This window comes from Styela clava, chromosome 2 (assembly GCF_964204865.1).
Source record: "Styela clava chromosome 2, kaStyClav1.hap1.2, whole genome shotgun sequence".
Lineage (NCBI taxonomy): Eukaryota > Metazoa > Chordata > Ascidiacea > Stolidobranchia > Styelidae > Styela > Styela clava.
Window position 1 is genome coordinate 12,550,683 of NC_135251.1, and position 14,330 is coordinate 12,565,012.

At 34.2% G+C, this 14,330-nt stretch overlaps 1 protein-coding gene across 1 annotated transcript in view; it reads right to left on the reverse strand.

Annotated features, from left to right (window-relative positions):
- Positions 1-3,776: 3,776 nt before the first annotated feature.
- LOC120336373 (fibropellin-1-like) overlaps positions 3,777-14,330 on the reverse strand; it is a 276,545-nt gene continuing 265,991 nt past the window's right edge. The window contains exons 2-7 of the mRNA XM_078119401.1: positions 10,368-10,484; positions 9,900-10,010; positions 8,523-8,939; positions 5,952-6,065; positions 5,336-5,430; positions 3,777-4,861 (exon numbers count right to left, since the gene is read on the reverse strand). Coding sequence (XP_077975527.1) covers positions 4,604-4,861; positions 5,336-5,430; positions 5,952-6,065; positions 8,523-8,939; positions 9,900-10,010; positions 10,368-10,431 — 1,059 coding nt within the window. The 5' untranslated portion in view covers positions 10,432-10,484 and the 3' untranslated portion in view covers positions 3,777-4,603. The remainder of the gene's footprint in view (positions 4,862-5,335; positions 5,431-5,951; positions 6,066-8,522; positions 8,940-9,899; positions 10,011-10,367; positions 10,485-14,330) is intronic.

Sequence of the window (14,330 nt, forward strand, 5' to 3'; positions counted from 1 at the left end):
TATATGGTGAAAAGGGAATTTTCTGCCGTGCTTACTATTGCTATCAAAACAACGAAATCGCCTTTCCATCAGTAAACGGAGTAATTTTAGATATAATTATAAACTCGCTGAAGAACACCAAGCTCATCCATGTCATTAAAAAACACTATAAACTATGATTTGTCTTTTTATTTGGTCTGTAATATATTCGTTCCTGGCTTTACATTTTTTTGTAGTGCTGGGGGGCGATGAAGTTGTATAAAATACTGTAGGGGGCGATGGTACAAAAAGTTTGGGAACCACTGGTCTAGAGCATTATACTTTTAACTGCTCATCAGCCTGATTTAAGTCGTAAATACCTAGAAATAAAAGGATCAAACCCACATGATGATGGAGGAATTGAATTTTACTAATTTATGTCTTTTATTGTTGTGATAGATTCTCAATAATTTAATCTTAGAACGTTTCAAAAATTCTTTCCAGGGTAGAATGATCATTTGCCTCAGAATTGACAAACTTTTATTCGTTGTAAATAAAATAGAATATTTACCTCGTTCACGTAAAAAATTCATATTTGTATATACACTTATCTGAGCTTGATTAAAAAAATGCAGAAGTGTCACAATAATAACATGATATAAATTTTGACAGCAATATTCTATGATAGTTGCGGATCAATGACATGCGAAGATGTTTCATTCTGGACAAGGATAAAACAGAACACCCGTTGGAAAATCAAGATCAAACGTGGGAATGTTGGATTTTTTCGTCATTGTTTTTCTTCGCATTAAAGCGGGTGGCCGCAGATAAAATTTTAAGTTTGTGATAATGAATCCAGATATGCCATAAGATATACTTTATACAACATCACGACAATCCTTTGAGAGTTTCTAAGAAATAAAAAAAGAATTTTTACTTTATGATAAACCAACAAGTTCGATTATGAACTTTGATTCATCAAAGATGTAATAGACTTTAGCAACAGATTTCAAAGACATTCTAATCCGAGCCACCCATAGATCCACAAGGATATATTTATTGGGTGATATGGAAAGACGAGTGCTTGAGACGCAGTGAATCGGTGTCGGTTCGGATACATTCCCGATATTTATTGATGCTTCATCAGTCACTAGGATTTGCACGTTTGTTGCTTTAGTCGACTTAGACATCAAATCCTGTGTAAAAGATGTAATTGATATTGCTCGTACGATAAATTATGATTATTGCTTGTATGTCGTTGGCAATTTATTTGTTTATAATGAAGTCTATAATATTTATTGATTATGGTATTTGAATATTTAACGAAATGAACCCTAATAAATTCAACGTTGCTTTCAGTATCAAATTTTATTTGAACCCCAATTATGATCAGGAAATGAAATTACCTTTGACGTCAAAATAAATATAGAGAGTAGAGCAAACTCATTGTTCAAACAGGCAAGACCAAGAAATATTAATAAAATAAATGATGAGCGCATAAAACATTTCCATAACAAGAACTGTATTCAATCTGATAACGAAATATTTTCATGAAATCGAAATAATTGGATTCCTGAATTAAATGTGATACCATTTATCAATTCCAGATAGTTATTTATAGTGTTTAGCAATATTAAAACACTTGGGTTATCGAGTTGCGCTCAAATTGAATGAAGAATAAACGCGAAAATGTTTGAGTGGTAAATATTTGATATGTTCGAAATATTTCTTGTTTTTGAAATTCGTGATGGGGTTACTCCCATTCTTTTCAAGCAAGTGTTGCGTCGGCACGTGAATGTACTCCCACAATTTTTTTATTATCCAAACAATTTGATAAAATTTCGCCATCTTTTTTTTTTGATTAAGGGGTTAAATCCAGATTGAAGATTAAGACATTGCCCCCAGGATGAATCGGGCCTATAGCTGTTTAAGTCATCGAAACTTGGCACAAAAGTTTATTTCCAAGAACGTAAATGAGTAAATTACTCGTAATTATGATTGTTACAAATAAAAATCAATGATCCTGTAATAGGTAGAACCAATGACAAACTGGCTGATACTTGCGGACAATACTTATAATTCAATGTTCCAACTTTGATATTATGAAATCATTTGCAAAAATAAAGATGGAACTTACTATTTTCCCAATTTTCTCCCATATAACCCCACATGCATTCGCACTTTTTTTGGAAACCAATTTGTGTGAAAGTTCCCGAATTCTGACATGTAAATAGCAAACATCTGTCAATGACTGTAAAATTCAAACCACTACCGTTATTTAAAATATACACGGGCACTCATATATCCGAGACTCACATTTGAAAATGATTAAATTCAATTCAATTTTTGAAGAAGTCATGGCATTGTCCTAATTGCAAATGGTGTAAATAATATAAATTGCAAATCAGCAAATCAAAATTGATTCTTCTATATAAAAAATTATAATATCATATGAGCATGGAATCGACGTAAAATTGAAAACAAATTATTTTCCAGCTCCTAAGTTATGATTCTTTGCTGAGAATGTGAAAAAAACGAGTGATTTGTGTGACTGAATATCCTGTGCGACCTAAATAGGAATCACAATTTTATCTTATTATTTAGTTAACCACTGAATGATTTCAAAATATCTCCAATCTTAAGTTGAAAAAACAAAATATATATTTTTTTACGTTCTGTGAAATATATATAATGTGTATATTTGTTATCAGTTACATAAAATAATAGTTGAACTTGACGAACACCATGTGAGAGCGGGGAATCAAAACCTTGTACGCTACAAGCGCACGAATGATGCTATTTTTTACAAGGATTCCGATCTCAGTTCTGAAATATTTCATAGTTGTAACTTAATGGGGAATTATGTTGAGGTAGGCAGTGTAGCCCAGACTCGGGGCCCAGGATTCAATATTGTTTTTTTTCACAACGATGGAATTGTTGTATGGATATTATCTCAGACCGATGTCTCAGTATCCAGAGACTTAGTCTGAGCCTATACTCAAAGTATTAGAGGGGCGAATGAGAGAAAGTACTACTAAGGCTTATATTTCCACATTATACATGTGTACCGAAGATTATAAAATAAATAGAACCGTACATTCATTGTAGGAAATGTTAACATGGGTGGTAATCCACCGATATAAAAAAAAAGTGATGGAGAAATAGAAGATTAAGGGGAATTAGGTCTGTTATATAGTTTTATAATTATTTAATCACCGGCAGGTAATTCCGAAAAACGGGATTTGTTAGGGGGGGGGGGGGACTTTCTCTTAAAATAAAAGACAGTTGACAACCCTAGCTACTACGATAATTTAAATTTATTGGATGCCCACTAGAAAATTCCCGGCGGCTCACGGTTGGGGCGAGGCCCAAAGATTGCCGGCCACTGATCTGTGTGATCCTATGTTCTTTGCCATAACATATCACATGATTACGGTGGATTACTTCACATATATATATTTAAATCGTATAGGCGTAATGTGATGGTATGCACTGTCGTGAGTAAGGTAGAAAGCTATGTACACTTTTTTCATTTTATATTGTATCATTTCGAAAATTGTATTTCAAATTATCTCCATGAATCGGGGCCATAGGCAAGCAGACACAAATCTATTCATTTAAATATAGCGATGTTAGTGTTGAACGACATCTATAAAAACTTGTTATTTTATATCCAGTGGGGGTTGGAATATTTCAACATCCTATTTTATAATAAGGTGATTTCGCTGAAAAATAATATCTATGCAGTATACACAAAGTGAAACGGGCTTTTTATTTCAAAATATAACGATGGTTTTGGTACAGTATACTCCAATTAGTGAAAATAGTGCCACTCTTTTTCTAAAATCTCTTGTATTTTCTCTCGCAACAAGCTTCCAGACAAAGTATAAACGGATTTTCTAACACTGCTGCTGTGATAGAAGACTTCATCAATTTTATGAATTAATTCAGATGTCTTCTTCTCTTATTGCGGGGAAATTCTCAATAGTTTAATCTTAAAATATTTCGCAAATTCTCTTCTAGGGTAGAATGATCATTTGCCTCAGAACTAATAAACCTTTATCCGTTGTATGGCTATAAATAAAATATCTAATTCGAACTTTTAAAAAAGGCAAAATACATAATATAACGCAGGTAGCCTACTATCTATTTTATAACCTTTATTGAATGATCATGCATGCTAAAAAAAACATACTTTTGTAAGCACAAGATAAAACTTTTAGTCAGTTATATTATACACGCAAAATACGCAAAAAAGATATTTCAATGCAAAAAATTTTCAACTCATTCATGTAAAATAAAATCATATTTGATTATGCGATTATCTGAGTTGGATTAAAAAATGTAGTAGTGCAACGATAATATCATAATCTAATTTGTGACAGCAATACTCAATGATAGCTGCCGATCAATGACATACGAAGAAGTTTTATTCTGCGGAAGAATAAGACAGAACATCCGTTGAAAAATCTAGATCAAACTTGCAAATGTTTAAATATTTCGTCTTTGTTTTACTTCGCATTGAAGCATGGGTGACCGCAGATAAAACTTAATTTCGTGATAATGAAGACAGATATGGAATAAGATAGACATTATACAACATCATGACAATCCTTTGAGAGTCTCAATAAAATGAAGTTTTACTTTACGACAAGTCAACAAGTTCGACTTTGAACTCTGATTCATCAAAGATGTAATAGACTTTAGCAACGGATTTCAAAGACATTCTAATCCGAGCTACCCATAGATCCACAAGGATATATTTATTGGGTGATATGGAAAGACGAGTGCTTGAGACGCAGTGAATCGGTGTCGGTTCGGATACATTCCCGATATTTATTGATGCTTCATCAGTCACTAAGATTTGCACGTTTGTTGCTTTGCTCGACTTAGACATCAAATCCTGTGAAAAAAGATACAAATAATATTGCTTGTATGACAAAATACGATGGCACATTATTTGCGTATAATGAAGTCTAGAATATTTATTAATTATGGTATTTGGATATTTATCGAAATGAACCCTAATAAATTTTATTTTAACATGCACCAGTGTGATCAACAAATAAAAAAAACTTGAACGTCGAAATAAATATATAAAATAGAGCAAACTCATTGTTTAAACAGGTAAAACTTTTTTTTGACCAATTGTTTTTTGCATATTTTTTGCAATAATGAAGTTTCGCAACAGTGTTATCAAAGGATTGACCCAGAACCATGAGTAAAATAAATAGTAAGTTGTGATACATTTCAATAACAAGAACTGTATTAAATTGAATAACGAAATAATTTCCAAATTTCTCGAATCCAATTTTCAAAATGTTGAACGTCCAAAATATTAAACAATGACTTTTTCAGATATAAAATACTCAATCACCTCCAGCTGAAGTTTATACACTCTTCCCATCTTGTGATTTTCTCGATTCCACTGAATTGAAATTCCAGACTGGAGGCAAGAAATCTGCGAAATTCCTGAATTCAAGACAATACCATTTATCAGTTACAGATTGTGATATGCGTTTATGCACACAATATTTTCTCTGTACATTGTTTCATTGACTAGATAGTACGAAATTCTCTAAATATTATAAGTTTACATTTTATTGGCAATTATTTAGATAAATATGCAGCAATATTAAACATCTAGGTCCTAGGTTATCGAGTTACGCTCGATTTTAACTGAGAAAAAAAACAGGAAGTTCTGATATACCATTCCTGTTTTTAAATGTTTGATGGGAATTAATCTAAATATTTTTAAGCATGAGGCAACGGTTATTCTGGCGCGTCAGTATTTCCTCACTACCATTCTTCCATCCGCTTTCTGAGTATTTATTAAATTCTTGCAATCTTTTTAAGATTGAGGATTCCATTAAGATTTAAGATTAAGACCATAATAACATGTAGCACCAATGTAATGGTGGTGGACAATAGTTATAATTCAATGTTCCAACCTTGATATTCCAAAAACATTTGCAAAAAAAGATGAAACTTACTATTTTCACAATTTTCACCCGTATAACCCCACATGCATTCGCACTTTCTTTGACAACCAATTGGTGTGCAAGTTCCAAAATTTTGACATGGAAAAAGCAAACATCTGTCAACGACTGTAAAAATTCAAATCATTAACTCGTATATTAGAATATTACATTTGGAGATGATCAAATTCAATCCAAATTTTGAACAAGTCATAGTATTTTCCACAACCACCACTAAGAAGGAAAAATCAAGAAACTGATCGAAACAACGAATGAAATTAGGAATATATTTTTTATATTGTTTTACAAAAAATCGGGATTTTATAATTTAAATGGAGATCCCTCTGTATTTCCTGATTTGTGACACAGTGGACAACTGATTATGTCTGTCCGTTAAATATTGGATACATTAAACCTCGTTTTTGAAAAACTCCTTTTATTAGGACATATAGTGTGAAATGTATATAATGTACCGATTTATTGCTATCGACAATGTAGCCCCAATTTTCGGTATCGGTAGTGTTTCGGTAAAGGGCTAAAGCGAGATATTTCCGATATATTTAGCATTTAATATGATGTATAATATTTCAAAAAATAAGTTCGAATTGTGATGGAATTGTCGGAATTGTTTTTACTTGAATAGATCGTGAACTACGGGCCATACACGTCCCCACTACAGCGAAGAGACTCAGGATTCGAATTCTGATCGGTTTTAAGATAGTTATCAGTCAAACTAGCTCAACTAATTTAGATGATGCCGCCAAATATTTATATATGTTTACATTTTCAAAACTACCTGGTAATCCTGAACAAATATATCAATCGATTATTAGTGGATTTTAAAACGAGTAAAATACAAAATATGTCGTTATGTAGGTACAATCCCACGCACGCCCGATTGGATAGGTAAACATCCATTCATTTTACTACCCACAGTAGCCAAACCCTATGAGTTTTCAAACTGAATACCGATCGCCCCAGAAATTTGTATTTTACATGTTTCATTTAATTTGTTAATGTGATTATGTGATTGTACCTGGAGTAAATGTTTCGATATTTATTTAATTATTCGAATCATACAATTTCCAGCATATCAAACACCTGCGAAATTTCCATAATACGCTGCCAAGTATCCATGTATAATCTGAACAGCAAACTGCTCAAACTTCGGTAATTACAATTTTCTTCGAGTCCGATTCTTCGTTCGCTCTAAATTGGGAACAAATTGGGCATTCTGGTACCACTGATTTTTCTGCGAATAAAATTTATCACTCTACAGTTAGAGCAAGACAATAACTTTCGTATGTTGCATAAGTTATTGTAGGATCACTTGGCAGTCAAGACACACAATATTTGCACGTTCATTTCTGAAACTTGGCAGCGGCGAAAATTGCATTTGTTACATAATAATGTGCTTTATCGAGCTTGCCCAGACTCGATTACTTTTTCGTCACGCTAATAACCGAATTACGTAAGTCATTTTTAGCGATTTTGAGTTTTTTATAAAATAGGTATTTATGTAATGCTGTGCACCTGTTAGTTAACTCAGATTTTATTTTAAGACTTCCGAAACCCATGAAAATGGAGATTTAGTATGACATGCACATTCGTGCAATTGTTTCGTCATAATGAATTATCATTGTTACCGCAGGAATATTGTGACGTCACAAAGGCAAAATAATCTCGGCGAAGTATTTTCGAGTTTTTGCATCTCGGATTCTAGCTTAGCGAGTATTAATTTGAATTTACTACAGTATAGGAAGGCGTGCACTTGTGATATTCACTGTCCGAGTCCAATTCACCTTGGTTGGCCCTTATATTGGGTGCATTGCTGCTTTATTCCTTATATTTAATCTTAGTCTTATTTCGGTGGGTGTGCAGAACGTGTTATATTATTGAAATATATATTTTTAAACATAAAAAACAATGTAATTGAAACTGATTAGCTATTTTGGGGATTAGACATTGTAGATACTGAAAAGTACATTCGTTTTTGGAATGTTTAGTTTTCAGGACTGGTGTATATAGTAAAGTGGCAAAATTGCGTATGTCCCCAAGTCATAGACACATTTCTGCCTAAGTCACAGTGCGCCAATATGACGTCACTTAACTGCGTCATACAAATTAACTTAAATCCGGCTACGATCAAAAAATTGAACCATGGCAAATTAATGACTCTCAATGGCATAACAATATCATTAGGAAGTTTTTTACGTTTTTCTTAAAACTGCTAAAAATAACTTACGCAATTCGGTTATTATCGTGACGATATGTATAATTAAACGCAACATCCGCTTCATGGAACTAGTTCGAGGCATTGTTTTGAGGTATTATACTAAATTCACTCAACATCAGACGCGATCGACTACGCGATCGACGTATTGGCCACCCCTGGTGTACACTATGAATAATGATTAAAAAACTATTGTTTTAACCCGTCTGTCCTGAACATTTGAAGTAATTATTATCGGTAGATCGGTAGGTAATATAATATATCTATTTCTTATCAGTTACATAAAATAATATATGAACATGACGAGCACCATGTGACAGCAACGTGATGAAAATAAATTATAAATTGTATACCTGATATTTCACATATGTAGCCGATTCTACTAGAGTTTTTTCTAGCAAACCATCCCATATTGGTCCTAGTTCGGTAAAACGAACTGAGAATCATACTACGCTTGGTAATGGAAGTGTGATCGCTTTCTACACCCCATTTTTGAAATCCTCCTGTCATAGGTACTTCTGTATCATCAACCCATATCCATCTATTATTATTTTTGTATCCACCAATCCAAAATCCAATTGGATATCCACTTCTTCCATACTGCTTTGTTACCTGACTTTCAACCAAGTCTTGGATTCTTGCTGTCTTCATCATTGCTATCGCTCCTCCGAGGCTGCTACAAGTTGAATTCGTCTCGGCGAATGTTTTTTTATCACGATGGTTGACGTGGTATTTGCAGTTGTTTGTAGTGCTGTTGATGAATCTTCTTTCTGCATAAAATAACAACTTTAATATTGGCAGGGTTGCCTTACCGTGCTTATTTCTAAGATTAGTGCTTATTTTCTAGCGTGTGTCTTATAAAGTAACGATGTGCTTATTTCTAAGAAAGTGCTTTTTTTTGAGTTACGTGCTTATTTTGTCTTAGAAACATGGATGACTTGTTCTTGTTTTGCGAACAAAGCTTCCGTAGAAACGATTGACGATGTATTTTTATTATACGCAACGCGTTTAATATAAAATTATGTGTTTATGTTATTTAATAAATAATTTGTTACCCACATTTTGGGTTAGATGGCTGCGCATCTCATTGAATATGCGCGGACGCCCTTTGGGTTGTTGTTTCCTGTGCAAGATGTTGAATGCTGGATGTTTATTGTGTGTACCTGCCTATTTTTCTGTATCTTCTTACATTTTAGAGGTTGCGTGTGGCCGTTATTTAATGGTTTTCCATGGCCTTGCGCGATTTCGGGTCTGCATGCAACCTTGTTCGAAGCGACTTCTAATAATAAAAAGTTGGAGTGCGGAAGAGACTTGTGTATGATTCCTTTCACATTTTTAAACCGCCTTTCTGCCGTTGTTAAGTACTCCCCAAAATAAACTTTAGACACCAGTGCTTATTTTTGGCTCTAGGTCGATGGCAACCCTGAATATAGGTTATTGTATTATTTAAATTATTCACAAGTGTTCAGGGACTTAATTACCGTCATTTTGACGCAATTTGCATCAAAAGATTTTGCGTTCATAGATTCACAGCCCTTAATAAGGTTTTGAGATAACAAGCGACTAATAAAAGCAAATAAAATATCTTATGCTAAAGCAGACATGTTTTTCTATTGTCGTGCTGAACATAACGCAACCTCAAGACATCTTCTTAATATAGTCCAAACTCTACAAGGAAATTTCGTTTTCTGTTTAGTTTTGGTATACAAACAACAATATATATTACTTACCTTCACACTGAGTTCCCTGATATTCTGGCCGACAAACACATGTGTAATACGGCCCTTTAGTCGAAAGTTCACAAGTTCCTCCATTTTTGCAAGGTGACGAATCGCACGTGTCTAAAAATTAAAAAAAAAAATTCATCTCATATCAAGATCTGGAACAATGGCAAAACAGTATATCATTGGTAGAGCAATTGTGAGCTACCACTGCCACGCAAAAGCTGAATGTCGATCAACTGATGCTTTGTAGATAACAGCAGATGGAACGGTGCTTGTAGAACTACAAGGAAACACAAATCCGAGCATTGATTGGTTTGCTGCCCTGTGAAAGCAATATTTCTTCCCTACAATATAAAAGCGGAAATTTGATATTTATCTAACGAATCTTATTTTAGATTGCAATTTTAATCGAACGATGCGCAGTAAGAATAGTCATATAACACGATATAAAGTAGTAATATGAATTTTACTTACTATTCAGAGATTCTCCTTGCACAGAAGTGACCAAGGCAATCGAAATAATCAAGCCAATCCCCATAGTAGGAACAACTCGTTCTTATATAACACTAATATACTTTCGCCCTATTTATTCTGTAAAATAAAAATTCCATTAGTTTGTTGTTTTATAATGAAACTAATTACAACTAAAATATTGTTTCTTTTATCGGCCAGTTTCTGAACTTTACTGATCTGTCGTGTTGATTGAATAAAATGTAGTAAAATTTTTTTTCATTAACGGCGTATGATGATTCGTAGCCAACAAAACTGAGATTAAACCGAAATGATTTATATAATTCAGATAAAAGTCGCTAAAAGTTTGAATAAGCATTTGCAGGACATATAGTTTTAAATTTAAAAAGCTTTTATCATTTCACAATTTCTTCCGTTCAGACGATTACAAACTGTATCACGAATCGTGTGGTATCGTGAACTTCAAAGTTAAATTACAAAATTATTTCTTATTTCATTTTTATCGAGTTGACAATCGTTCCCTTCGTCGTAACTGAGAATACAGAATTATATTTAATTCAAATAACACAAGAACAAACATCAAAGCAACACATTGGCAATAAATTAGTAACGTTTCTGTTCATTTTTATAAAGAATAAACACACCTGGCGCCTATCGATTATGCCAGTAATCGTTGATCTCGTAGTTAAATGAATCCTCTATGAAAAAGAAAACGTGTTTTATGTCATTAGGATTGGCCTTCCCATCTACATCAATTTATTGTAATTCGTTGAATCTGATGATGGATAATATTTCCCGCAATCTGATCTCTTTGCGAACCGTGTAAAATTGCCTATCACAATGCATTTGGTCATTACTAAACGTTAACGTACGTTTGTTTGTGTGATTCCGCACGCCGAAAATTCAGTACCACCATCAATCACATACATTTGCAAAGTGCAATCGGGAATACAATATGGAAATTAAAAACGTTGGACGACCTTGAATATTATTAACAACAATGATTTTGCAATCCAGTGAATGAACTTCTTTTGGTATTTTGAAGCGATTTGTGGAAAATCCGTAACAAATTCTACTTTGTTTGGAACTTCTAAACCTGCTCGTCGATGTACCTTCCACCCCAACACCTTCTACACTTGGAAAATCTAGTTATCGATTAAAAAACAAGAAGCAACAACAAGGCAACATCGTAACAATAAATATTTAGCGATTCCAGTTTTATCATACAAACATTTCAAGCCAGTAATCATAAAATGACCCAACTTCTGACAGTTTTTTTTGTTCACGGTTGTAAAGCGATTCCACTCGTTTCCTCCATCCATTTGAACTAAAGGAAGTTAATCAACGTGACGTGTTTTTGTCGTTGCCACCACACAAAATTCGTTGAATTTGTGATGAGTAATGTTTTCTGAAATTTGATCCGTCCACGAATCACCTGAAAATGATCATTAGAATAAAATCGGTGCAAATTAACCTTTAACTTACATTGAATTTCCTTATGTGGAGACACAGTCACGTGAATTGGATATGGTAGAGCTAAGGATAATATTTCCGGGTAACAATATTCTGTAAAGCAGTGGCCCTTAAAACTGCGATGCTGACTTGGCATGACAAGCAAACTGGTTTTGAAATGCATAAGGAAGAAAAACATTTTTCTGTTCAAACACTTTCGAATATTCTTGGAATATTTGAACTCCCTCCGTTTCCGAACATTTTTATATTTTAATAAACATAACTTATAATTATAACCAACATCGACGACATACAACTGACGCTACTTACTACAAAAAGGCAACGTACAGCAGCACTTGTTACCACGTAAATCCGTGTGGAGACAACAATAAATTTATAATCGATTTTTGTTTTATTGCATCAAAAGTCAAGTCGTTCGAGGGCCGCAAAAAATTAGATCGCGGGCCGCAGTTTGCCGACTCCTGCTGTGAAGTATTTTTTGTTTCATTCGTCCATGTATTTATGTGGCAGCTGGTCAAAATGTTGTTAATTAGAACCATAACAAAAAAAATGTAGGTTTGAAGTCTGTGTCGTACTATCCTACCTGTGCATTTAAATACACTTTTTTTATACAATAGCGAGACATTGGTACCTTGGTATATCGTGTTAGCCTACCCCTGCCCTACATGATGCTTTTCCAAACATACATTTATTGGGTTGCCACATAAGAAGAAGTTTTGGATTTCAGAAAAGCTACACAAATTGTGCAATGTCAATCAAATCGTGTTTATATAACATTTGTTTCGTATAAAAATAATCTGGAATAGTGTCCAGTTTTACATTTGTATAGTATCGTTGTGAATAAATTTTGAGGTCTAAATTAATTTCTTAAACCATACTGATAAATTTTGGCATAGCTATTGAAACAAGAGAGCTACGCCCAAATATATGGACACGTCTGTTCGCAGTACAGTACGGTTTACCGTACCGTCAGATCACAGTCTACAAATATATTCACACCAAGCGAAGCAGTACAGTAGGACACAAAATGGCGTCCGATGTCGGCAGAACGTTTAATGACGTCATAGCAAACAAAAACAAATCTCACAGAGCTAACAGAAATATTTAAAAGTAATAGCCTTCTCGGGAAAAATTTTATCTTCAACCACTGAAAATTTCAAAGCAATTGGTCCAGTATTCGAAGAGAAAAGCGGTTTTTTAATATGCAGAGTAAAGGATTAGAATTAGCCTTCTCGCACGTGTCATTTTAAACTAAATTAAAAACTTGTTTCGTGGACCGTATACTTTTTTAAATTGGAACGGGCCGCACATATTTTCCTTGTGGGCGCATTTGTCCCGCGGGCCGCAGGTTGCACACCCCTGACCTAGACATTTTATAGAACGATTTCAGGTTCTCGTCTTTGGCATACCCCATCACCCACGAGTGACAAGTAAAAATATATTTCTCTCTCATCTTCATTTGTCAGGCTCAAGATTAACTTCTTTTTACTCGTGTATGCTTCTTCTACTCTTGCAATTCAAAGAGCCATGTTCTGTTTTCAATAAACAAAATCTTTGGTCTTCTTATTTTAACAACCACAGTAAAACATCCACACCGTGACAATATGAGCATGACGACGAATTTGTTCGAGTTCGGCAACTTTCAAGGTTGCTGTTTAATCGTAGTAGTATATATTTACGGTTTAATTGCAGCAATCAAAAATTGTCTAGAAATAGCTGTGAGAGAATAAGCTAAAATTCTCTACCGTTTTCTGCGAAAGATACACTAATGGCGCGCGCTTTCGGCGAAACTGTTGCTGTGTACGTTTCTCGTGCTAAAATGAACGTCGAACGAGCTTTTTGCGCTGATAGTACAAGTCACATTAACTATTGTACTGCTAACATGCGGATATTCATGACAGCAATTGTTTTGGTAACAGCTAACCCCAGAATAGTTGTCTAGAAATCTTGTATAATTGTTTTGCTATGATGTTCTAGATCTATACTCTGCGATATAGAAGAGTTCAATATTTGAGACTTCAGAAATGTATTATTTATATTGTTGAATAAATTAAAGGAATTTCCCAACTTATGGAAATTTATTGTAGGCCTATTGCTTTGACAAAAAATATTTATCCGGCCCGTTTCAACACAGTTTGAGTCATACCAGGCCCGTGGCCAAAAAAGTTTGGTGACCTCTGTGCTAAAGGATTGTTGGACTTCTCGCCGCCGTAGGGTGGTTCACGTTATAGCAATTAACCCCCAATTATAATCCAGTCAACAAACAACTTATCTGTAGTGTTAACAAATCACTATAACGGAACCGCTGGTAGGCCATGGCTTTCTCCGCCAACAAGTCCGTATCTGACTCAAGTAACTGGCTAACCAACCCCAAACCCGAAATAGACTGGTAACCGGATGGAAGGTCGTGGTTCGCTATATGATTAAGCTGTCTTATCGGTTTTTCTCTCCTCCGTGATAAATATGTAAATCCCATCCTTTCCTAACAATGTA